Source organism: Notolepis coatsorum (genome assembly GCF_963971535.1).
Source record: "Notolepis coatsorum genome assembly, chromosome: 9".
In the NCBI taxonomy this organism is placed as follows: domain Eukaryota; kingdom Metazoa; phylum Chordata; class Actinopteri; order Aulopiformes; family Paralepididae; genus Notolepis; species Notolepis coatsorum.
This window is the reverse complement of record NC_140173.1, coordinates 37,697,671-37,723,918: the sequence shown is the minus strand read 5'-3', so window position 1 is coordinate 37,723,918 and position 26,248 is coordinate 37,697,671. Positions and strand designations below refer to the sequence as shown.

The 26,248-nt window shown below is 42.7% G+C and overlaps 1 protein-coding gene across 1 annotated transcript in view; it reads left to right on the top strand.

Moving 5' to 3' along the window:
* The window catches only part of plpp4 (phospholipid phosphatase 4), a gene marked incomplete at both ends in the record, with an annotated part of 297,227 nt that overhangs the window by 201,291 nt on the left and 69,688 nt on the right, over positions 1-26,248 (top strand). Inside the window, one exon of the mRNA XM_084321842.1 lies at positions 734-904. Within this exon, the coding sequence (XP_084177968.1) occupies positions 734-904 (171 nt within the window). The remainder of the gene's footprint in view (positions 1-733; positions 905-26,248) is intronic.

Below are 26,248 nucleotides of genomic sequence, written 5' to 3'. Positions count from 1 at the left end.
CTCTCCTCATCTCTCTCTACTTCCTCTCCTCATCTCTCTATACTTCCTGTCCTCATCTCTCTCTACTTCCTGTCCTCATATTTCTCTACTTCCTGTCTTCTTCTTCTTCTCTCCCTGTACTCATCTCTCTCTACTTCCTGTCTTCTTCTTCTTCTCTCCCTGTCCTCATCTCTCTCTACTTCCTGTCTTCTTCTTCTTCTCTTCCTGTCCTCATCTCTCTCTACTTCCTATCTTCTTCTTCTTCTCTCCCTGGCCTCATCTCTCTATACTTCCTGTCCTCATCTCACTCTGCTTGCTGTCTTGTTCTTCTTCTCTTCCTGTCCTCATCTCTCTCTACTTCCTGTCCTCATCTCTCTATACTTCCTGTCTTGTGCTTCTTCTCTTCCTGTCCTCATCTCTCTATACTTCCTGTCCTCATCTCTCTCTACTTCCTGTCCTCATCTCTCTATACTTCCTGTCTTCTTCTTCTTCTCTCCCTGTCCTCATCTCTCTATACTTCCTGTCTTGTTCTTCTTCTCTTCCTGTCCTGATCTCTCTATACGTCCTGTCCTCATCTCTCTCTACTTCCTGTCATCATCTCTCTCTACTTCCTGTCATCATCTCTCTCTATACTTCCTGTCCTCATCTCTCTATACTTCCTGTCTTCTTCTTCTTCTCTCCCTGTCCTCATCTCTCTATACTTCCTGTCCTCATCTCTCTCTACTTCCTGTCCCGTTCTTCTTCTCTCCGTCAGTTGCGTTCTCTGGCCTTGGCTTCACGTCCTTCTACCTGGCGGGGAAGCTGCAGTGCTTCACGGAGCGCGGCCGCGGGCGGAGCTGGCGTCTCTGTGCCGTAGTGCTGCCCCTCTACAGCGCCATGATGATCGCCTTGTCCCGGACCTGCGACTACAAACACCACTGGCAAGGTCAGTCCAGAGGCCTCAGACACACAGGAGAAAAGAGTTACGCCTTGGGACCCACTGCCACTGCCAGCATGATGCTGCTGTCCACAACAATGACATGTTAACATGGTCACTGTGTAGCTGCTCTAACCTGTTAACATGGTCACCGTGTGGCTGCTCTAACCTGTTAACATGGTCACTGTGTAGCTGCTCTAACCTGTTAACATGGTCACCATGTGGCTGCTCTAACCTGTTAACATGGTCACTGTGTAGCTGCTCTAACCTGTTAACATGGTCACTGTGTAGCTGCTCTAACCTGTTAACATGGTCACCATGTGGCTGCTCTAACCTGTTAACATGGTCACTGTGTAGCTGCTCTAACCTGTTAACATGGTCACTGTGTAGCTGCTCTAACCTGTTAACATGGTCACTGTGTAGCTGCTCTAACCTGTTAACATGCTCACTGTGTAGCTGCAGACCAGGCTGGAGAAACAAATTAGTGGGGGGGCATAAAATGTTCTCGGGGGGGCACAATGGTTTTTCAACACAGGTTCCCTTTTATACGTTTCAGCTGGGACAACGGCGCTGTGGCTTGCTTGGCGCTGCCCACGGTGCTGAACTAAACAGCAGAGAGGCAATTGAAAAATCGAATTTCTCTCTATCTTAAGAACATTCACTTACTGAGAGCAGGGGACACAGGGGCAGGGGACACAAACAGGCTGGATAAGATGGTCAGGAAGGCCAGTAGCGTGGTTGGGGTGGAGCTGGACTCTAGCAAGGGTGGCGGAGAGGAGGAACCTTGCTAAGCTCCAGGCCATCAGGGAAAACCCCTCCCACCCACTATACACAGACTTGGCGGACAGGAGGAGCATGTTCAGTGCTAGGCTCACACTACCTAAATGCAGCACTGAACGGCACAGGAAGTCCTTCATTCCGACAGCCATCAGACTATACAATGCATCACTGTGCCTCACTGCATCACTGAGCACAGAGTGACAGGTACCATCTTCCTGGACTCTTACTTTTTAAACAGCACTGTGCAACATTACACCTACTGTAGACTTCAGTATATGTTTACTGTATTTATTTACTGTATATTTTATTCTATTTTTATTCTATTTAATTTTATTTTATTCTTAGGCCATTTGTTTTGTTATTCTTATTTGTGACTTGTTCTGTCTAAATGTTTAATGTTGAGTGATTTGCAGTGTCAAATTTCCCTCAGGATAATACATTTCTATTCTATTCTATTCTATATCTTTGAAAAGTCTCCATTTATTCAACACTTCTGAATTCACTGACAAACTGAACTGAACTGACAAAAATAAGGTGCATAAAAAAGCAAACAAAATTCCTCCATCATTAGTAGAGCGGCAAGCGCCGTTTGGGGACAGAGTGAAATCTTCTTAAAACACTGCCCCTCCACTCATTCCTGAACTTTTTTAAGTCCTTCTCAAATGCCAACTGAATTAAATTGGCCTTGTGTCGATGAAGTAAATGGGGCAGTGTAAACTAAGGCGATGTTCTGTAAAGACGTTCTTGAGGGTAGAAAACAAATTCTCACAGAGTGCCGTGCTAGCTTCAGTAATGTTGTTGTTGACATCAGTGCCCACTAGGGCTGTCCCCGACTAAGGATTTGGATAGTCGACTTTGATTGACAAAAAAAATTAAAAATTACCAGGGTGGGCACAGCTGACTCAGTGGGCGGGCCCGGCCCCCTAATGCCCGCCCATGGTGCCGGGTCTGTGTAGCTGCTCTAACCTGTTAACATGGTCACTGCTCTAACCTGTTAACATGGTCACATTTAATCCCTTAAGCCTGTACCGGGCCGGGATTTATTTCATGTCATAAATAGATTCATACAGTCCGTATTAACCTGTTAAGCCCTAGCCCTATTTTCTGAGAAGCCGCCTAAAAATACATACCTAAGTAAATGGAAGATTGCTCCACTTCTACAAGGTTCATTTGCATGTTCATGGTATCTATTAGGGCTGACCCCTATTAGTCGAATAGTCGACTAATCGGTCGAAAGGAGCCGTAGTCGACTGCCAACCTCTTAGTCGAAAAAACAATTATAATTATATAAAAAAAAAAAAAAAAATATCATTCTTTCCAAAAAAGAAAAGAGGCCTAGAAGCGTGGCTAACGCTAATGGCACGCATACCAGAGGCTAACTGCCTAAGAAAACAGGCACAGAGGCACAGAAAGAGGATTTCACCCATGAACACACTAGACTAGACAAATATCAAGATGTATCCATCAGTGGACCAATTGCATGCTTTTGCAGAGGACAAGAAGCCTTCAGTTGACTCCTTCAGACATTAAGCACCCCCCACAGCCCAAATGGAATGATACAAAAATGTAAAAAAAAAAAAAATTATAGTCGACTAATAGTCGACTAACGGCAAATTTCGACCAATCATAGTCGACTATCCAAATCCTTAGTCGGGGACAGCCCTAGTATCTATAGATATCAGGGAAAGAAATATTGTGTCTGTTACTAGGCTTGAGTAAATTGTGATGAAACAAAGGAGAATATACATTATGATTTTTCTTTGCATCTTTGACAATATAACAGCATGCTAAGACATAAGAAACTGTCACTGAGCTCGTTCAGCACCTTCTTGAGATAACGTGTCAAAAAATCTAAGCAAATTAATAAAGGGAAGTTGATTAAACAGAAGGTTTTGTAGATACAGTACTGAATTCTGCCATCCGGTCACGTGCAATTTGAAATATTATTATAGAATATAGAGTATCAGGCCTATAAATGACCTTATTATAGTCAAGTTTCACACTATGGATCGGGCAAAATCTCCTCTTTCAAATGGCAGAGTTCAATTTGGATTTAGTATCACGAGGCGTGCAGCAAGAACCGTGAATGAAATCTGTTACTGACCAGACAATCTATATCAGAATATATAGATATTATTTTATTATTTATTACCACTTATTTTAACATAACATAAAAATACCACTTACAGCACATTTAAATTGACATCAGAGTTTACCCAGAGCTTGACCTGGTTAAGTTGACATCAGAGTTTAGCCAGAGTTTACCTGGTTAAGTTGACATCAGAGTTTAGCCAGAGTTGACCTGGTTAAGTTGACATTAGAGTTTAGCCAGAGTTGACCTGGTTAAGTTGACATCAGAGTTTAGCCAGAGTTGACCTGGTTAAGTTGACATCAGAGTTTAGCCAGAGTTTACCTGGTTAAGTTGACATCAGAGTTTAGCCAGAGTTGACCTGGTTAAGTTGACATCATAGTTTAGCCAGAGTTTACCTGGTTAAGTTGACATCAGAGTTTAGCCAGAGTTGACCTGGTTAAGTTGACATTAGAGTTTAGCCAGAGTTGACCTGGTTAAGTTGACATCAGAGTTTAGCCAGAGTTGACCTGGTTAAGTTGACATCAGAGTTTAGCCAGAGTTTACCTGGTTAAGTTGACATCAGAGTTTAGCCAGAGTTGACCTGGTTAAGTTGACATCATAGTTTAGCCAGAGTTGACCTGGTTAAGTTGACATCAGAGTTTAGCCAGAGTTGACCTGGTTAAGTTGACATCAGAGTTTAGCCAGAGTTGACCTGGTTAAGTTGACATCAGGTTGTTGTTTACATGGCTGGAGTCACAGATTACCAGTGGGTTCTGATCTCCTTAATGCTGCTTCAGACGACAGCGAGCAGAGCAGACATCACCCTGTCTGGCTGGGAGGGAGCAATTACTACCATATGTTTCACACCTCGACAGAAAAGGATGAAAGGAGGGGAGAAGAGAGAGAGTGAGGGAGAGGGGAAGAGAGAGAGAGATAGAGATGTGGTGAGGGAGGGAGAAAGAGAGAGGTGGTGAGGGAGGGAGAAATAGAGAGAGGTCCGTGAGCGAGGGAGAGAGAGAGAGAGAGAGATAGGTGGTGACGGAGGGAGAGGGACGTTGTGAGGGAAGAAGAAAGAGACATGTTGGTGAGAGAGAGAGAGAGATGGAGGGAGAGAGAGAGGTGGTGTTGGAGGGAGAGAGAGAGGTGGTGATGGAGGGAGAGAGAGGGAGAGGTGGCGACGGAGGGAGAGAGAGATATGTTGACAGAGGCATAGAGAGGGGTGGTGAGGGAGAGAGAGAGAATAATGGAGAGAGAGATATGTTGACAGAGGCATAGAGAGAGGTGGTGAGAGAGAGAGAGAGAGAGAGAGAGAGAGAGAGAGAGAGAGTTGGTGAGGCAGGATAGAGAGAGGTGGTGAAAGAAGGAGGGAGGGAGGGAGGGAAGGAAGGAGATAGAGGGGGGGGAGAGATGGTGACATAGGCAGAGAGAGAAAGGTGGTGAGTGAGGCAGAGAGAGAGAGAGAGAGGTGGTGAACGAGGGAGAGAGAGAGGCAGTGAAAGAAGGAGGGAGGGAGGGAGGGATGGAGGGAGGGAGGGAGGGAGGGAGGGAGGGAGGGAGGGAAGGAAGGAAGGAAGGAAGGAAGGAAGGAAGGAAGGAAGGAAGGAAGGAAGGAAGGAAGGAAGGAAGGAAGGAAGGAAGGAAGGAAGGAAGGAAGGAAGGAAGGAAGGAAGGAAGGAAGGAAGGAAGGAAGGAAGGAAGGAAGGAGAGAGTGCAGGAGCAGGGAGGGAGGCTATAGGGAGCTACTGCCACAGGGAGGAGAGTTTGATGACATTCCTGTCAGGCTGATAATTACTTTCAGTGCCGCCATATGTGCTAGGAAAACAGAACAAAGAGACAAGAGACCCTCTGAGAACTAAACACATTAAACACGCTGTCAAACACAAGCCCTTCAGCTCTGACCACCACTCTCTACACTTGGGCTTTGAAATGATGATGATGAGGATGATGATGATGATGATGATGATGATGATGATGATGATGATGATGATGATGATGATGATGATGATGATGATGATGCTGATGATGATGATGATGATGCTATTTGGAGAGTGGGGCGGGCGATGGCCAATACATTATATATATAATAATTAATTACAGGATCTAATTAATTGCATTTGAATCACATAACAATTTTATGCCTGATATTCTATATTCTATAATCATATTTCAAATTGCATGTGTCTGGATGGCAGAATTCAGTACTGTATCTACAAAACCTTCTGTTTAATCATCTTCCATCTATTAATTTGCTTAGATTTTTCAGATCTGGTCAATTTGAGCATGGTGTTATTCACAGTCAAAGATAAAAAAAAAAGCTATTTATTGATATTCTCATTTGGTTCATTACAATTTACTCAAGCCTAGTAACATACACAGTATTTCTGACACTTGGAATACATTCCCTGAGATCCATAGATGTCCCTAGAATCAGATACCAAGAACATGCAAATGTCCCATATTAAAAAAAAGTCTGTAATGTGTATTCTACGTTCTTATGGAATGAATGAGATAAAAAAATCAAATACAAATTTGAGTTAATTTTTATAACACGATCATTTTCTGTGTAATTAATTAATCGAATTAACGCGATAAACTGACAGCCCTAATAATTATATATTATGATATATAATATAACGGTTGTAAGGGTTCGGTGTGAGGGTAGGTGAGGAGACCCCAAATGCTGAACACGATCAGAGAGAGTAGAGGCAGAGACGACGGAATGAAGATGAACAGGCTTTTACTTAAGCAGTAGCAAGCAACAATGTACAAACAAAAGCAAACTGTAAAACCCGGTAAACAAAACTCAGCAGTGCTGGAAAAACGTGGAAGGAACGGACTCACTGGGAAATACAAAGGTGAACCGAGTACATGACCGAACACAAGGGTAGGCAACCAAAACAAAGGCAATGGCGCGACCAGGAAGTCAGTAACAGGCAGGTATAAGTACTGCCCGTGATTGATAAGGAGCGCCAGCTGGTTAAGACCAGACCTGAACAAGACAGGCTGAATATGCTAAACACACTAGCAACATATAGTAAATGTATGAATATGATAAACACACTAGAAACATATACAGTAGTACATGTAAAGAGATTATCTCCACAATAGAAACATATAGTAATTGTAAAAAGATCATCTCCACACTAGAAACATTTACAGCAGTACATGTAAAGAGATTATCTCTACAATAGAAACATACATGTAAAAGAGATAAACCCATACTGGAAAGCATATGTAAAGAGATAACCATTAAAAGAAACATATGCAATGAGGTTAACCCTTTAAACACAACCCAGACCGGGGAAAGACAACATGAACAGAGGCAACAAAGCATTAAAAGTATTAATCATAACATTAATAGTATCCAGCAAACCTAGGCCTAAATGCCTGAGAAGGTTCAGTATCTGGAGTTGCTGCGTTTGGCCACCAGAGGGCGGCAGAAAACCACTGTTCACATTGTTCAGGAAGGAACCCCGGCTGGGACCATGACACAGGTAGGTCCGACCACGCATTGTGATTGGTCGAGAGCGTTCTAAGCCGTTAGTATATTCATGATACACTCACAGTTAAATCACCATGAATATACCACTGCGCTGGCTTTAGAATGTTTACCTACTCCACGGACAGTCTAATTTAAGCAAAAGTTGGAAAGTCATCAGCACCTTGGACAGTTCCAGTTCAATGCCCAGGCCGTCGACTTGGTGGTTTTGAAGGATTAATTGCGGCGCGTCCAGCTCATCTTGTTGGATTGGCATGTGTAATAATGTTGTTTTTATGAATACCGATTCATACAGTACAGTAGGCCCGTCCTCTATATCTATCCACTCGTTTATAGTTAGCGGGTATGTTAAATTAGACTAGTAATACGTAATTCGGTTGCGTTGCCAAGCTGGTTGATAGCCTATATATTTATTTATATCGGCTAATATCGGCCGATATTACCGGCCGATATTGGCATTCAAATGTAAAATCGGAAATGATCGGTATCGGTTTTCCAATTGTTTTTATTTAATCTTTTTTACATTTATTTAACCTTTATTTACCGAGGCAAGCAAGTAAGAACACATTCTTATTTGATTGATTTTCAAACGTATGCATAATGTTGTGTTAATTCCACGACAAGAGATATGTAATGTTAATTACCTGAAATTATCGGTATCGGAAATTAAGAGTTGGACTATATAGGTATATCGGATATCGTTAAAAAAGCCAATATCGAACATCCCTAATATATATATACATATCCACATCTGTCTGCACATACCTGCATAATCCCTTTACATATATTTAGATACTATATATCTGTACATCAGTGGAGGCTGCTGACCAAATTTGTAAGTGAAGCACAAATTATTATATTATATTTATAAAACATCCCCCAATGTGTGTGTCAGTAGTGGCTGGTGATTTAAAAAATTGGGGAGGACGGGAGATAAAAAATTGTAATAAAGAAGTACAGACACAGTGTGGTTATGAAGACAGCAGACAGACACTACAGTTAGTAATTTATACCTTTGAGTAACTCTTGACACACACCTCACTTACACACATCACAACAATAGCTTAGTCAAGAAGGCAAATCAAAAACGATTTGTTTACAGCATGATCAGACCATTTCTCATCCTCACTGTTTCAAACACATCTACATGCAATTTCTTTGCAATTTCATGCAAAAAGAGCTTATAAAATGGATGGTAAATGTCCACCCTGGACTCACCACTGTACTCACAGCTTTACTGCCAAGACACAGTAAGAAGTATCACCACATCAATCCCATATGCACTCATTCCAGTACACACACACACACACACACACACACACACACACACACACACACACACACACACACACACACACACACACACACACACACACACACACACACACACACACACACACACACACACACACACACACACACACACACAGTATAAACAAACTATACTGCTGTGACGATTTCAATAAAACAGACCATTCTGAGTCAATGGTACAGAAAAACTGTACATTGGAATATTGGTAAACATATCGGTCAATATTGCCCATTGTCCCGTGGGATTATGCCCCCCCCCCCCCTCTCCCTGCGGCGATATTAATATTTGATTAGAAACGCAAGCGGGGGAAAGCTACCCGCTGCCTGCGACATGGTTCTTTGTGTATTAAACAGGCAATGCCACGGCGGGCTATTGAGTTCATATGCCATAAATGTCATGTATGTTGTGTATGTCATGAATGTCAATATGAATTGAAAATGGGGGACCCTGATGTAAACAAGACAAATGTCTTGCTCTGGTCTGCATCCCCTTAACAATTGTGTGTATTGAGCCATACTGTATTGTACCCATTCTGCAATCTGTTAAATAAAGTTTTCATTCATTCATTCATTTGCTGTCTCGTTATAACACAAACAGCTCACCATGAACCATGACCAGCTTAATTACGTTAGTTAGCATCCAAGCTAGCGTGATAACGTTAGTACAGTAGTTATTAATATCCAAGCTAGCGTGATAACGTTAGTACAGTAGTTATTAGCATCCAAGCTAGAAACGGCTAGGCTGCCTACTCTTACCTGCAATAATGTTGTCATCGTCCTGGACAGATAGACTTGTTAAATCATAATATCCACACTTTGTGCTGGTCCTCAGTAAATGTTGACAAGACAAACATTAACAGTAAATATCTCAATAAATCACAGGAATATATATTCCTGTATTTGAATCAATAAATGTAGGTTACAAGATATATACATAATCCCCATTATACAATACAGTACATACATATGCTCTTGCTCGTTCTTCTCCGCCCCCCCCCCAGGGCCCCCCTTGGATATCCATCCATTATTCGTTTCTAACCAGAGATTACAATTCATATGCTAACCTTTATTCTCTCCACCACTTCTAACCAGATTGCAATGCTGGCTTCATTGACACCTAAAATTCTTGCTGTAGATATCTCTAAATAAATCACATCGAGATAGGTAAGAACCCATACCTTCTTCGGGCACATTTTATCCGGTTGAATCCATCGTGATGCTATCAACTTTTTAGCAGCCGTAAGACCGGACAAAATTAGTCTCTTTACAGAAGGCATTACAGGTATGTTCAGAAAAAAGAATTCTGATAATTGCGTAGTGACTTCTTCCCAGAATATCTTAACAGAAGGGCATTCCCAATACATATGCATAAATGTACCTATATCACCTCTTAGACACAAGGAGCATAGAGAGTCTTGTTTAAGCCCCATTCGGTTCAATCTTATAGGTGTCAGGTAAGTCCTATGAATATAATTAAGATTAATCTGTTGATGGTTCGGGTTGCGTGACGCTAGTCGAACGTTTGCCCAGACTTCTTGCCAATCAAAATCTACTTTCAAGTCTGGTATATCCCTCCTCCAAACTGAGTCTAGGGGAAGATGGCAACATTCTCTGATTGGATTTCAAGGCTGTCAATCATTCAATCCCCCATTCAATGGCAAGAGTTTAAATGCACGGACCGTGCTTAGATGACGTTAATAGCCTATTTTGATTGGCTATTATTTATTATTTATTTAATCCCGGGTCAACCCGTGCAGAATTCTGCACCAGTTTTACTGCAGCCATTACTGCAGTAGTGCAGTGCAGGCCTGAGCTCAGAGCTGTACATTTTGGCCATTTTTGAAGAAGAAAAAAATTCACTGGCATTTTTTTTACAGAGGAAAATATTTCTAATAAAAAAAAATTATAATAATAATAAAAAAAAAAAAAAAAAAAAAAATATATATATATATATATATATATATATATATATATATATATATATGTAAATTAATAATAATTATGAATTATGAGTGAATTTGTGTTTCACGTGTTGTCATAGAGAAACCTCCACTTCTGTACATATCCCTTACCTACTATTATTATTTATGCTGCTGGCCAGTATGACTTACTACCAGTGGTGCAGTCGTGGTCACACCCGGTTACACGCCGTGTTACCAGATCACTGTATCCATTCGTTGTGACTAAGTACCCGGCCACGTTTTACATAACAAAAAGCGCAGGTAGACTAAGTGTCTGGGTGTTGGCTATCTGAATGCATCTCCCCCTTCATTCTGTGTGACACAGGCAGTGGAGGTGAATACTAATGTGGCTCGGAATTCGTGATGGGGGTCTACCTGCTTATGATATTGAATCAAGCGTCTGTGCTGCGCGCCAGCTTTCCACGCGCACATTCACACAAATAGAGAGCAAGAAGAGCTTGTATGATAGAAAGATTGCACTTGCGTATATGCGCTTGTGTGTGTGTGTGTGTGTGTGTGCGTGTGTGTGTGCGTGCGTGTGTGTATAAATCAGTTCTGTGCGCATGCACGTACCCGCGCGCGCGCGTGCACGTGGCGTGGCGTGTTACCAGTTCCCATATTACGACTGCACCACTGCTTACTACCAGACTTTACCTGCATCCTGTGCACACGGTCCTGTGTAGCACGCTCTTATAAAGAGCTGGCAGGGTGTTTATGTATGTGTAAAGGACCAAGCCAGACAAGGAGGACACAGTGGTTTTGGCAAAAAATAAGGGTTTTTATTTGACCCATTTCAAAAACAGCCAAAGAATAAGGGTTTTATTTACCCATGCAAATACATAATTTACTAAATATAACATAAATGGTCCAAATAATACAGCAGGACAAAAACAGACCTGAACAGAACGGAAGACCATGACAAATGAGAACTCAAAACTATATATAGACCCTGGCCAGACACATTATCCTAGGCAGGTTAATTGATATAACTAATATTCAACTAAACAACATCTTACAATTCAGACTAATCTAACAAACAATACACACAACATATAACATAACTACCAAACTGAACAACCAATAATCTTAATTAATAAGGAAATACATATAACAAAACTAAATTACAATAAAATGAACCCCCCCCCCCCCGACATCTCCTGTGACATGGTTTGGTCCACCACCCCCATCCGGCTATTTAGGGTGGACCAGTCGCAGCTGCTCTGTTTGCCCAGAGCGAGGACGGCTGGCTGCAGAGTTGAAGAAACAAACAATGAACGACATGCATGCACTTGTAAACCATGTAAGTAAAATAATAAAGAATGGATATGATATCAGTACGCAAGTCTATGTGTCGTGTGTAATTATGTGAAATAGAAATTGTGTATGTGCATCATGAATGTAAACGTGTACAAACAATAACTAAACAAACAAACAATAAGGGAGAGGGAACAAGTTAATATGTGTGGGTGCGGCGCACAGACGCATCCGTCACAGTATGCAAATGCAGGTATAAGAGAATGCATGTTCCCTTTAAGAGCGAGTGGCATTCTTCATTTGGAGGAGAGCAGGTGAGAACACTTTGGCTATTTAAGAACACATTTTCATGCGTTCAGGAACCCGGCAGGTATCTTTCTTAAGTTTGTTCTTACAAAGTTCTTAAGAAGATATGAAGACACTTACGAAAATGTTAGTGAATGAGCTCCAATGTTATTGTCTGTCTGCATTGTCTCTGTTTACTTACAGTGTTTCTCAATTGCTTAAACACATTATTTGGAACATCAGACACAACGTCTTTTTTCTTAAACCCTTTTGCTCTTTGGGGAGCATAGGTCATTCATGAACTCTCTCCAGCTGGTTCGGTGTTGGGCGATTTTCTCCGCTTCCTTCCATGATGTTCTTTCTTCTTTCTTCGGTGTGTGGACCCCAGGAAGACTAGCTGGTTGCTATCGCACCAGCTAATGGGGATCCATAATAAAATAAAATAAAAATCTTCCTTGAGATCCGCCTCGACAGACCTTCTCCAGCTGGTTCTGGGTCTTCCTGGCTTTCTCTTCCCCTGTGGGTTCCAGGTTAAGGCCTGCCTGGTTGTGTTGGAGGATGGTTTTCTCAGGGTGTGTCCAATCCAGCCCCATTTCCTGCGTTTGATTAGGGTTTCAAGTGGTTCTTGTTGAGTGGTTTGCCAGAGCTGTTCGTTTGTGATGGTGTTTGGCCAGTAGATTCCCAGGATGTGTCGTAAGCATCTGTTTATGAAGGTTTGCAGTTTGTTTGAGGTTGCTTTTGTGGTTCTCCATGTTTCTGCTCTGTATAATAGAACTGATTTGGCATTGGTGTTGAAGATGCAGAGTTTGGTCTTTGTGGAGATGTGGTTTGAATTCCATGTTTGCTTCAGTATTAAAAATGCTGTTCTTGCCTTTGAAGGAGAATGGAGCTTCTTAAAGGATAACTCCACTTTTTTTTTAAATTAGCTTATTTAACATCTTCCCTGGAGTTAGACAAGAAGATGCATACCTTTTTTGTCTCTGTGCGTGCATTTTAGCTTTGGGAATAGACGCTCCGTTAGCATAGCTTAGCTTCATCACTGGAAGTGGGGGAGGACAGTAGCCTTACAGTGCCTTACAGTGTATTGCAAGGTCTGACATTGACCAAACTTGATATGCATGACCTTGGTGGGCTCTAGGTCAACTCCTGAAAAGGGGGTCAATGTCAGACCTTGCAATCAAAAGTTAGGGGCGCACTGAAATTATGGCAAGGGTTATTAGCCCCCTAACTTTTGATTGCAAAGTCTGACATTGACCCCCTTTTCAGGAGTTGACCTAGAGCCCACCAAGGTCATGCATATCAAGTTTGGTCAATGTCAGACCTTGCAATACACTGTAAGGCACTGTAAGGCTACTGTCCTCCCCCACTTCCAGTGATGAAGCTAAGCTATGCTAACGGAGCGTCTATTCCCAAAGCTAAAATGCACGCACAGAGACAAAAAAGGTATGCATCTTCTTGTCTAACTCCAGGGAAGATGTTAAATAAGCTAATTTAAAAAAAAAGTGGAGTTATCCTTTAAGGAAAGCAGAAGAGGCTGGTCTTAATTATTATCGACAGTAGTTTATTCAACTTAAAGCATTGAAGTTTAAGACAGAACAGAACCGGAGAATGGAGCTTCTTAAGGAAAGCAGAAGAAGCTGGTCTTAATTATTATCGACAGTAGTTTATTCAACTTAAAGCATTGAAGTTTAAGACAGAATAGAACCGGCCGGCAGAAGGGAAAAGAGAGACTGGTCCCTCCCATTACACTGACATTTATAGACATTCCAGAACAGCTGATCACATGACAAAATGATGGTTTAAACAGGCATATCCTCCCCTAAATTATACGATACATCATCATGACCTGGCTTAAATGTTCTAGGATATGTCATCATGTCCCCCTGTCCTGGTGAAGATCAACAAACCCCCTTCGGCAGAGGCCTGTTAAAGTTAATATATTACAGAGCTCTGTGGGAGGCTGATTTGTAGATCACTAGTAATTATGTAATTATGATCTTTATGATATAGAAACTATACATTTTCCACTACACCTTCCCTATTCTTGCTTTGATGTCTTTGTCGCTGCCTCCGTCCTTCCCCACGATGCTTCCCAGGTATGTGAAGGTGTCCACATCGTCCAGTGCCTCTCCGTCCAGTTGTACGTCCTCTTCTAAATTGTGGTTCATCTTCATCTCCTTTGTTTTTGCTTTATTGATGTGTAGTCCTGTGGTAGCTGCAATTGTGGCACGTTTTGTGAGTTTGGTCTGCATTTGTGTTTGTGTGTGTGAGAGGAGGACTATGTTGTCGGTAAAGTCCAAATCCTCTAATTGAGACCACATTGTCCACTGAATGCCCGGATTTTGTTCGGCTGTGGTTTGTTTCATGATCCAGTCGACTGCCAGAAGAAAGAGGAAAGGGGACAGTAGGCAGCCCTGTCTGACTCCTGTCTCTACTGTAAAGCTATTGTGAGCTGGCCATTGTGTATTACTCTGCAGGATGATTGTAGGTACAGCTGTTGGATTATGGTTATGAACTTCGTTGGGATACCGTAATGTGCCATGAGTTTCCATATAGTGTCTCTGTCTAGACCAGGGGTGTCAAACTCATTTTCACAGAGGGCCACATCAGCATTATGGTTGCCCTCAAAGGGCCAAAGACCGTATGTTAATGTATGTAAAATAAATGTAGCTACTCATTTGCATATTGTTAAACATGTTGTTTCTGTATTTATTACTTATTCAAGTTATACATATTGCATATGCATTTGCATAGATGTAAAAATATATGTTAGCTTATGTTATTTTAACAAATAATTTTAGTTTATCAGAACCCCATATTACTCCATCAATCAATGATCAAACCATTCAAGTAAATAACAAAGAAGAATATCATCAAATACAAGCTATGACATTAAGTTTGTTCAAAACCTTTTTGTCACAGTCAAGAGGGGCAGAACTAACAACTGTGAGCTGCAAAGAACACGTGGGACAGATGTAGCAGATGTTACAAAAACAAATGGCTGCACACAACCTTGCAGAGGCCATACATCCAACTAATGGAAGATAGTTTAATTAACAGATTGCAGAATGGGTACAGTACAGTACAGCTCAATACACACAATTGTTAACACTTTGAGTGCGACGCCGGGTTTTCCTTTTTACCCCCTTGATGCCACGGTCCACTTCAATGTTAACGTTAATATCGCCTAATCTGTTTTAAATTATGGCTATGTGTCTAATCTGCACGTCGCTTATCAAAGACTCATTTTCCAGTCAGTGCTGTCGAGGCAGATTGGTTTTTTATCGCTTCATTTCCGTTTCAGAGCATTTAGAAAAGCACCCGTTTTGAGATAAAAAACAGTTCATTCTGGACCATTCTATGAAAATCGTCTTTTACTGGAATATTCCAGAACGTTGATATTCATCGGCCTATTTATGAATCGTTTTCAAATAAATGCTAGATGATCAATATTATACGTGCACGCAAGCACATTGGGGCCGCACACGGATAATTGCCGTGTTGATTTCCTCTTGAACTTTTACAGTGAAACCGAAAGAGCCCATTTCACAAAACAGCCTATATCTATATCAAAATTAGTCTGATTATCCTAACACTGATAACATAGATTCCTTACCTGACATCAGATGGTATCCAACTGGTATATTCCAATTCCTGATCACCATTCGAAAAAATCGATAAGTGTATGGATCCAATGTGATACAGTAGTACACATGATTCCACGGGGCTGAGAGACTCCAGAATGAACTGTGGTAACCCCGGCTGGATCAGTGGACTGGAAAATGTGGAGTACCGGATTTTTTTCCCCATCCATTTTCATTGAGTCCATTTCAAAATCCCTTATGTCATCTGGGAGACGATAGGGGGCGCTTTTTTCCACATATGATTGCCGGCGGAGCTCGGGTATACTCGGGTAGGCTCGCGTGATGCAATATGATTTCAGATCGCTAAAAAGAAAGAAAAAAGAATTCCGAGAAATCTCGTGAGTGGCTTTCAACATAACTATCGGAAACCCGAGTTATCTCGTGTGTGGCAGTGAAAGTGTTAAGGGGATGCAGACCAGAGAAAGACTTTCGACTTGTTTACATCAGGGTCCCCCATTTTCAATTCGTAATGAAATTGCTATTATGTGTCTGCATGAACACACAACTGTAATTGTACTCAAAAATAACAAAATAAGGGTTGTCTCAGTTCACAACTATAATGGTTACGTTTTGGGTGGGACTTGTTTGCGTCCCTACAGCTTCTTATTCAATTGAGCGAGATGCTCGGTTATGTCACACAGCCAGTTTGCATCTGACAGTTCAGACAATATTTCTTCAACCCTTTGTTACCTATTCCGCCTAGGGATGGGAATTGATAGGATTTTATCGATACGATTCCATTATTGATTCTGCTTATCGATTCGATTCTTTATCGATTCTCTTATCGATACCTGATCAATTTATAATTTAAATAAATAAATTGGAAATGCAACAGAACTAAGCTGGTTAGAATAACAACATGCAACTTGACATTTCTGATTGTCATTTATTGTTGAGCCCCCATGTCAGGGGCGACAGTGGCTCGGGAGGTAGAGCAGTCGTCTGGCAATCCGGAGGTTCCCGGTTCGATTCCCGCTCCTCCCGGGCAGCGTGTCGATGTGTCCTTGAGCAAGACACTTAACCCCTAACTGCTCCCGATGAGCAGGTTGGCACCTTGCATGGTTGCCTGCGCCGTCGTTGTGTGAATGTGTGAGTGATTGGGTAAAATGTAAGGAACAAATTGTAAAGCGCTTTGGATAAAAGCGCTATATAAAAAAGCAGCCATTTACCATGTCAGAAAAATACAAAAACTGTAAAAAATAAAACATTAACTATAGCCTACACTTAAATAAAATAATGTATTTGAGATTCTCTTAAAATGTATTTATTTTTTTATTCTTAAACTAATTTAATCTATTGAATAACAGTCGTTATTCCTCTGACTTCTGTCTCACACACACACACACACACACACACACACACACACACACACAGACACACAGAGCTCCCTCCCCGGGCCCCTGTCCTGTAGGTATTGGCTTGTGTTGCTACACGGACACATTTGTATGTTGCACCATGGTACTTCCTGTCTGACGGACTCAGAGTAGAGACTTAGTAAATAAACAATCCGGCTCTTATTATATGTGAACTAAAGAGTACAAGGTTTACACAACAGTCCCCACCCGCTGTTTTATTGTATTTGTACCTGTACTATCCGCTGTCAGCTGTTTATCTCTCTTTGTGAGCTTGATTAAATAGCGTTAGCTCACGTTAGCTAGCGATAGCTCCGCGGCTAATTTTAGCTCACCCTAAACTAAATCAATGACTATGTTCTAAAGCATTCAAGTAGTTTTCACTGCACATAGAAGTAGCCAAACAGCGGGAGCATATTACCAAAACCCAGGCAATTTCGAGCCCTTAATGAATCAAATAGAGTCTGCCATGGCTACATGCTAACGCTAACATTATTACGCAACTAGGAAAAACCTGGCAGCGATAAGGGAATCGAAAGTCACGGGAGCCACACGGTTCCAGGCATCGGTCAATTAGGAACCGGTTCCCAACCGGAACCGGTTTTCGATTCCCATCCCTAATTCCGCCTGGATCTTTTTTGTATTTTGGGCTGTAAAATTGTCAAAGAATGTCTGAGGAGTAAGTGCTTTTGGCTTTTTTCCTTTGTTACTTCATCAATACCTCAGATGTTCAACATACATGTATGTGTAAGAATGTGTAATAACTAAGGCTGTCAAAGTTAAAGCTTTATTAACGCATTAACCCACAATTATTTTAACGCCGCTATTTTTTAACCCAAGATTAATGTTAAAAAAAAATATATATAAAAAAAATAAAAATGTAACAGGGCTCTTGGGGGGCCACATCAAATGACGTGGCGGGCCACACTTGGCCCGCGGGCCATGAGTTTGACACCTACTGTATGGTCTAGACTGTCGAATGCTTTGTGGAAGTCAATGCATGTGAGGTGGAGAGATGTGTTCCATTCCAGGGTCTGTTCTATGATAATGCGGAGGGTGGCAATGTGATCTGTACAGGATCTGTCCTGTCGGAAACCTGCTTGTTCTTCTCGGAATTCTTTGTCCACTTCTTTGGACAGTCTTTCCAGGATGATCCTGCTCAAAATCTTCCCTGGCACAGATGTGAGCATGATGCCCCTGTAGTTGTTACAGTCCTTCAGGTTGCCTTTTTTGGGGAGCTTCCCTCTGCACAGTCGCTTGGCACCTTTCCTTCATCCCAGATCTGTCCAAAGAGTTTGTGGAGTAGTGTTGTTGCCATTTCTGGGTCTGCTTTTATGGCCTCTGGGGGTATTCCGTCAGGTCCTGGTGCTTTATTGTTTATCAGTTTTTTAATGGCCTTTTTTATTTCTTGTTTATTGGGCTTGTTGGTATTGACCGGTAGGGAGTGTACCACTGGATGGATATTGGCTAGCTCTGTCGGTTTGGGTCTGTTCTGTATGTCTCTGAAATGTTCTGCCCATCTCTTCAGCTGAGCCTCTTGCTTTGTGAGTGTTTTTCCTTCTTTGTCTAATATTGGTCTGTCCGGAGTTTTGCGTTTATTAGCCAGTTTCCTTGTGATATCGTAGAGTTCCTTCATGTTGTGTTGAGCTGCTGCTTCTTCTGTTTGAGTTGCCAGGTTGTTGATGAATTGTTTTTTGTCATTCTTGATGCTCCTTTAAATGTTTTCTTTTTTTTTATTTGTATTACAATTATCCACTTACAACATTTAGACAGTACCTTAAACAACATCAAACATACAACAATATAGTGACATGGGTGCCTTGAATTCTTAGGCTAGTTCAGTAGCTCAGACCCCCATAAGAGGGACCCCCCCCCCCCTCCCGCCATCCACCCAGAGAGATAGGGCTCAATAGAGGAGAGGATAGGGGGCTCCCCCCCACCGAGCCAAGCCCGTTACCTCCCATGTCCCCAAGAACCCCACCCCACACACACCGATCCCACAACACACAAGGCCCCCCTGGGCACAGCTCATCCGCTCTGACCACCCCAATAGGCCTTCCCAAGAATCAGAACACCCCCATATCCCAGGCCCACTAGTAGGACTCCCCCATATCCCAGGACCGCTATACACGGAGCCGGGCACCTGCAACACGGGTCCATTGAATTGATTGGGCCAGGCCCAGCCCGTTACCTCCCATGTCACAGATACCGCCCCACCCCCCGCACACAAGACCCCACAACACACAAGACCCCACCACGAGCCCGCAACGCGCACGGCCCCCCTCTCCCGGGTCGATCCGCCGATACTATGGCCCCCGCCCCCGACACTCCCCCCCACTGAACTCAGCCCACCCACTTCTGTATTTCCCATGCCATCGATATCACTATATACATTTAAGACATTTATGCTAACATGACTTAAAAAATAAAACTGACAACACAACGCTAATGAAAATATAATAAGCTATATGGTTAGCACTTTTTGTCCCCATTGGCGGTTTGGAGGGGAATCAGCTCTCCTATTGGAGAAGCCCCCCCCCCCCCTAGTGACGGAGATACCCCCCAATGGAGATTCTCCAAGCCTTTCTTCATGTCCAACATTTTGAATTTGTGTCCTTCACAATTGTCCATGTGCACATTTAAAGCAACTGCTATTCTAACATAACTAAAAAAAATTAAAATAAAAGACTAAAGACAATTGGCACTTCCCAGGTTTTTTACCCCTGTTGGCGGGATGGAGGGGTAAGGCTCTCCTGGAGAGGGCCCCTCCTATAACGACGGAGATATCCCCAATGGGGATTCTCCAATGCCCCTATTATTGTCCAACATTTTATTTGAATTTTTATCTTTCATATGATAGTACAGTTCCAGAGCTCCCGGTCAGGTCTCCGAATGTGTTTCCCCATGTTCCCCGTCGTCTTAGTTGTGCGTCATGTTTGTTAGTGTCTTCAGTTTAGTCTAGTACGTGTTATTTATATTATATGTCCCGAATCAAGACCCAATTTTCCCAACTAATGTGTTTACCTTGTCTGTATTCCCAGTGGTCTGTGTGTTATCTGCATTGTGTCTCGAATCATAACATCCATTCACTATCAAATAATATGCATATGTGGTATTGAATATTGGTCGGTGTCTGTGACCTCAGTGCTCGAGTCCTGTTTGGTGTGTGAGATCTCGTTATTTGAATCCTGGCTGGTCTGGTTGATCTCGGTGCTCGAATCCCGGTTGGTGTGTGTGGCCTCAATGCTCGCATCTTGGCCGGTCTGGGTGATCTCCGTGCTTGCATCTAGGATGGTCCGGTTGACCTCGGTGCCCGAGTCCTGGTTGGTCCGGGTGTATCCAGCGTCTCTTTGTCCTTCTTTTGGGGGCCATTTGTTTTATTTCTTTTGAATTAGCCTCCATGCTCCTCTGAATATTCTGTATTGCATCGAGTCCAGTCTGCGTGTTGGTTTGCATGTTAGCATCGTTAGCGTTCTGTATTGCTTCTAGCCTGATCTGAATGCTAGCTTGCATATTCATCGTGTTAGCTTCCATGTTAGCTTGTAACTTCGTCTCCAGCCTCGCTGTTGTCTAACGATTTTTATTTCTTTTGAATTAGCCTCCATGCTCCTCTGAATATTCTGTATTGCATCGAGTCCAGTCTGCGTGTTGGTTTGCATGTTAGCATCGTTAGCGCTCTGCATTGCTTCTAGCCTGATCCGAATGTTTGCTTGCATATTCATCGTGTTAGCTTCCATGTTAGCTTGTAGCTCCGTCTCCAGCCAGGCCTCGCTGTGGTCTAATGTTATGTTAGCTTGTTTTACTTGCTGCGTCATCCCCTCGTGTTGTACCTTTCCCTTCGCTGTATTTTCTTTGTCGGGGGTCATTCTTCTCTCACTTCTCCTCGAGTGTTGTGCACTGGGTCTTGTCATCGTTCTTTTATCTTCGAGTTGTTACTTTTTATCGTGTTTTATAACTTTTTATTACCTGTGACGGGGTCCTCTCTCGAACTCCTTTGATTATCTCATAAACAGGCGTAGTCGGAAAGATCTCGTTGGTGGGTTTTTATTTCCCGCCTCCCAAAAGTGCAGAGATGATATAGTTTTACAAAAAATGTGAAAAGTGAAAGTAACGTAAAACAAAATACCCTATACTTACTATATCTAACAAAAGTGGAAAAAGAGAAAACAAATAAACAAAACACAATATACTTAATACTTAACACTACACAAAGTCTAAATACACAATATACACTACTACTTCCACTACAAGCAATACCAACACGTTTTTACTAGGGATTCTGGTTACCTTCACTGTAACTCAGTCCATTCAAGACTGACCTCCCTGGGCCAAAGCAGCTCCCTTGTATCCAATAGCCCCTCCCACTAGGCTTTAAACAGGATGTACATATTATTATTCTTATTAACACATTAAACCAATTCCTACACACAAAATATATATCCTCCACTATATCACATAACTTCCAACTGTTTTAAATTACAGATAACCAAGTAAACAGTACAATACAATAATATCGTTCACGTGACGATTACCTTGCGCCAACCCCTCCCATTTAACCTGGCGGATATGTGTGCTTCTGCTTGGCCAAACACGTCAACCTAGGAGTGCAGAGCGAAGCGAATGCATCATGACTGTGAGTAATAAATGTGATGTGATGAATGAATGTCTTGCTGTGTGAACGTCATTCTGCTATAACAACGGAAACGGAATGAAATGATTGTGCGCATTCGGACATCCTAAGAAAGCTGACAGGAGGGAATGTTTGGTGTGCGTGTGTGTGTGTTGCTCCGCGGCATATGGCGTGTGTGTGTTTCCATGTGCGCTGTCCACATACAACGCACCACATTACATTATACGGTTATGGAAAGACAGACAATGAGTGTGTGTGTATGTACAGTATGCGCACTGCCCGCAGTCAGTGACGGAGCCGCACCGTCACATTACCTTACTTGAATTTTGGACCGGGAGCTCTGTTCTGCAGCTGCTCACCTGCTCCTCGCCAAACATTTTTACCCGCTTGTCTGCCGTGGTGTAGTTTTGTTGTGCTTTTACTGTTGCAGCTCTTGTGCGACTATTGTTGAGTGTCTTTGGCTTGTTTGCGAGTCTGAATTTTCTGTAGTGTTTCTCCTGTCATCCACTCCTTGTGGTGCCTTGTCTAGTTGTCTTCCTCCCACATGTGTCCTCACATGTCTCCGTCCATGCCCTCTTCATGTTCTGCCAACGTGCATCGATGGATTGATGTTCTTCCAGTTGGCTCAGGGGGTGGAACCGGTTTGAGAGGCTGATTTAAAATGTCTCTCTGGTGAATTTCTTGAGTTATAACCGGAGAGTTCCTATCAGGAGGTGGTGATCTGTAGCTGCATCAGCTCCTCTTTTCACTCTGATGTCTTGGAGGGATATCCTGAATTTCTGTCTGATGCATATATGGTCAATCTGGTTCTCTGTTTTGTGGTCCGGTGAAATCCATGTGGCTTTATGAACTATTTTGTGCAGACTCTATGACCAGGTTATGGAATGCGCAGAAGTCTGTGAATTGTTCACCATTGTTGTTCATTTCCCCTAGACCATGTTTACCCATTACTTGCTCTTTTCCTCTGTTGTCTTGTCATATTTTTGCGTTGAAGTCTCCTGTCAGGATGATGTTGTCTTTCTTTTTCTGCCGGTTGATGACTTGCTGTAGTATATCGTAGAAGTTATCTTTTGCTTGCTGTTCTGCCTCGTTAGTGGGTGCGTAGCACTGTATGATTGTGATTTTTTAGCTTTTGGCTGTGATGATGCATGCATTTATTGCCTCCCACTCCATGAGGGACCTAGCTGCTTCTCTTGAGAGCATGAGTCCTACTCCCTCTGTGTGTGGGGCATTGTCTTGCTCATGACCTGAGTATATTATTGTTTCTCCACTTGAAAGTTGTGCTTTTCCTGATTGAGTCCATCTTGTTTCACTGAGTCCTATTAAAGAAAGGTTGTACTGTTTCATTCCCGATGCTATCTGGGCAGCTTTACCGGCTTGGTACATTGTTCGAATGTTCCAGGAGCCGATCTTTGTAATGTGTTTAGTTGTGAGAAGGGGGATCAGCTGGGCAACGTCCTTTCGACTTGAGTTGTCCAGCACCATACTTGTCTGGGGAGAGGCACATACCACGTCCAAACTTTGCTGTGTATTTTCCATGAATGTTTCTGTAATCATGTTGTTCCGCTAAGCGGGTGATTGGCCCACCTAGAGGTGCTTTTTTTGTTGGGGTATTTGCAGTAGCGGCGCCAGAGAATTGGCCTCGCGGGAGCTTTGGAGGGGCTGGATTGTTTATAGCAGGGGCTAATGAATTTTAATGCAACAAACAAAATAACGACTAATATAGGCTAGGGGTCGGCTATTAGGTTTGGCCACGGGCCAGATTTTCCACAAGCCGTTGCTTGGCGGGCCAGGATCAAAAACAATGGCTAATTTAATATACTGATATTGAAAAAAAAAAACGTTTTTCTCTGGTCTGCATCCCCTTAACACTTTGACTGCCGGGACACGTCTTTTCACGTCTTTGCTGGCCATGCTAAAGTTGCCGGGGGACGCTGTACAGCGTCCTTATATCAATATTTCAAAAATCTGCGATCGGATTCATATTCCCCCTCCGCTGGCCTGAGATCCACCAGCAGGACCCACTGAGCTCTCTGGCGGTTCAGGAGCGCCATCTGGTGGCCGATCGGCGCAATCGCCACACAGGATCTTGAATAGAGGTTGTCATGACGACCGTAGTACTTCCGGGCGCTCGCTATGGTTCATGGGACTCTGGCTCGTCACGCTACACGGTGATCGATTGGCAATAACTCGATAAACAACATGATTTGGACGTATATACCATTATACAAGCTGGAGATGGACCGGGTAAAAATATATCCCATAATGATAAAATTTCTACTCGACGATGATCGCCCAACGGCGCGCGGAGACTGGGGTGAGTTTTAGCGTGTAACGTTACCGTCTTAGATACTAACTGCTATTATCAACATTTGACCCACATTAGATGATTGGTATAATGCTGCCCACGGAATTATAAACGCCCCCTCGCCCATCCGGTCAACATCAGATGACGTGTAGTAACTTCTAGAAGTACGTCTAGTTGGAATTTTTTATATTGCGCTGATTGCCATCAAACTGTATTTCATCATCAATATAATGCATTTGGGGCTATATATCACGTTCTGGAGAAAGCTGCAGAAAGAGATGAAAACATACTTATACATTAGACCATACTTTACTATGAATATGTGAATGAAAAAGTTTAACGTTGCTACACAATGAACAATACATATAGGACTTTGAATGGGCCCTAATAATGGCAATGTAGCAATAGAATTTAAAAAGTTATAGCCCTGCAAAGAAGGGGACTTTCTCCATAGACAAATAGCGCTGGCAATCTATGGTATATCATTAATTTAACCCAAGGCAACCAAAGTGTTAACAATTGTGTGTATTGCGCCGTACTGTATTGTACCCATTCTGCAATCTGTTTTTCATTCATTCATTCATTCATGAACAGCAGATCAGCTGTTGCAGTCAGATCACCGCGGCGGGTGACGAACAGATCAGAATGCATGCAAACACGACTCACCATACCTTGTTTGTTGTTAAGTCCTCCAAAATCCCTGCTAATGTTTGAAACATGTCACATATCCACTCGCCGCCCTCCAATTCCAGATTGGCGTTGAATGCAGCAGCTACTTTATCTGCCAACTTGCCTCGTTGTTGTTGTTGTTGTCGCCACATATTATGCAGAGAGGACGTCGGCTCGGCACGCAAGAATCACTGACCTGTTGCGATAAACCCGTATTTTATGTATGGCTCCTGTTTATTAAAAGAAGCGTTATATTTCCCTGTTCTATCCAAAGATGTTTGTTTTGTTTTTTGAACTTGCACGCATCTCGAACGCGGAAGTGAAATAATATACATGCGGCCCGGTGGGACTATTCCATTGGTTCTCCCAGTCCACGTGACCATTTCTAGCATTTCAATTGGCTATAGTGACAGACATGCTTTTGATGACGTCCGGTAGATAGATACAGCTTCACAATAAAAGAGGTGGAGATACTCATCACGCAAACCCACGATAATGTTGCCGTCTCTCTCTGCCAAATTTCTCAGTTCTTCGCTTGATATAATTAATACAAATGTCCAATATAACGGAATTCGTAATGTATTTTATATATAAATAAAATAAAAAACATAACTGGGAGGGGGGGCTTAGAGGGGGCTAAGCCTTTTTCAGAGGGTGCTTAAGACCCTGCTAGACCCTCCCCCCCGCCGCCCCTGGGTATTTGTCCCTTAGCCCTTTGCCCTCTCAGGCCCACCGGGCAGTGGTTGAACCATTCTGCATCTGTTTGCTGACCTAACAACATGCAGAACCTGAAACTAATTTGTCAACTGCTAAACCAATTCTGCTAAACTCCAAACACATGTTCTGCTTTAGACATGATTCCCATTCCAAACCACACATTTATCACAAGACTAGAGGCAATTCTCTATATCTTGCACACTCTTCTTAAAATTCCTCTCTTGGTGTTCACACAGAACACACTGCCAATCACATTTCGAAACTCCAAAGGCTGTTGTGCAATTTGCAATGAGACATTTTCTATAGAAACAAAGATGAGCTCCTGGTTTGTTTGGAGAAAAATGGATAGTGGCAACATTGAAGAGAGAGGTGCGCAAGGCAGAGGAGTGAGAGGAAGAGGAGGAAGAGGAGGAGTAGTAAGAAGACAAGGAGGAGGTGGAGGAGGAGGAGGAGTAAGAGGAGGAGGAAGAGGACAAGGATGAGCAGGACAAGGAGAATGATGTGGAGGAGGAGGAAGAGGACAGGGAGGAGGAGGAAGAGGAAGAGGCCAAGGAGGAGCAGGACACAGAGGAGGAAGAGGACGTAGAGGACAAGGAGGAGGAGGAGGAGGAGGAGGAGGAGGAGGAGGAGGAGGAAGAGGGCAGGGAGGAGGAGGAGGAAGAATAAGAGGACAAGGAGAAGGAGGTGGAGGAGGAAGAGGACAGGGAGCGAAGGCAGGATGCAGTTGTTTTGTTTGGTTTATTGCCTATTTTCTGTTATCTCTTTAATTTCATCCCATTTTGGGTAAATAAATATTTATTTATTTATTTTATTATACAGTAAAATATTGTGTGTTTTCTATTTGAGTATACGTAAAACAGACATTAGTATGG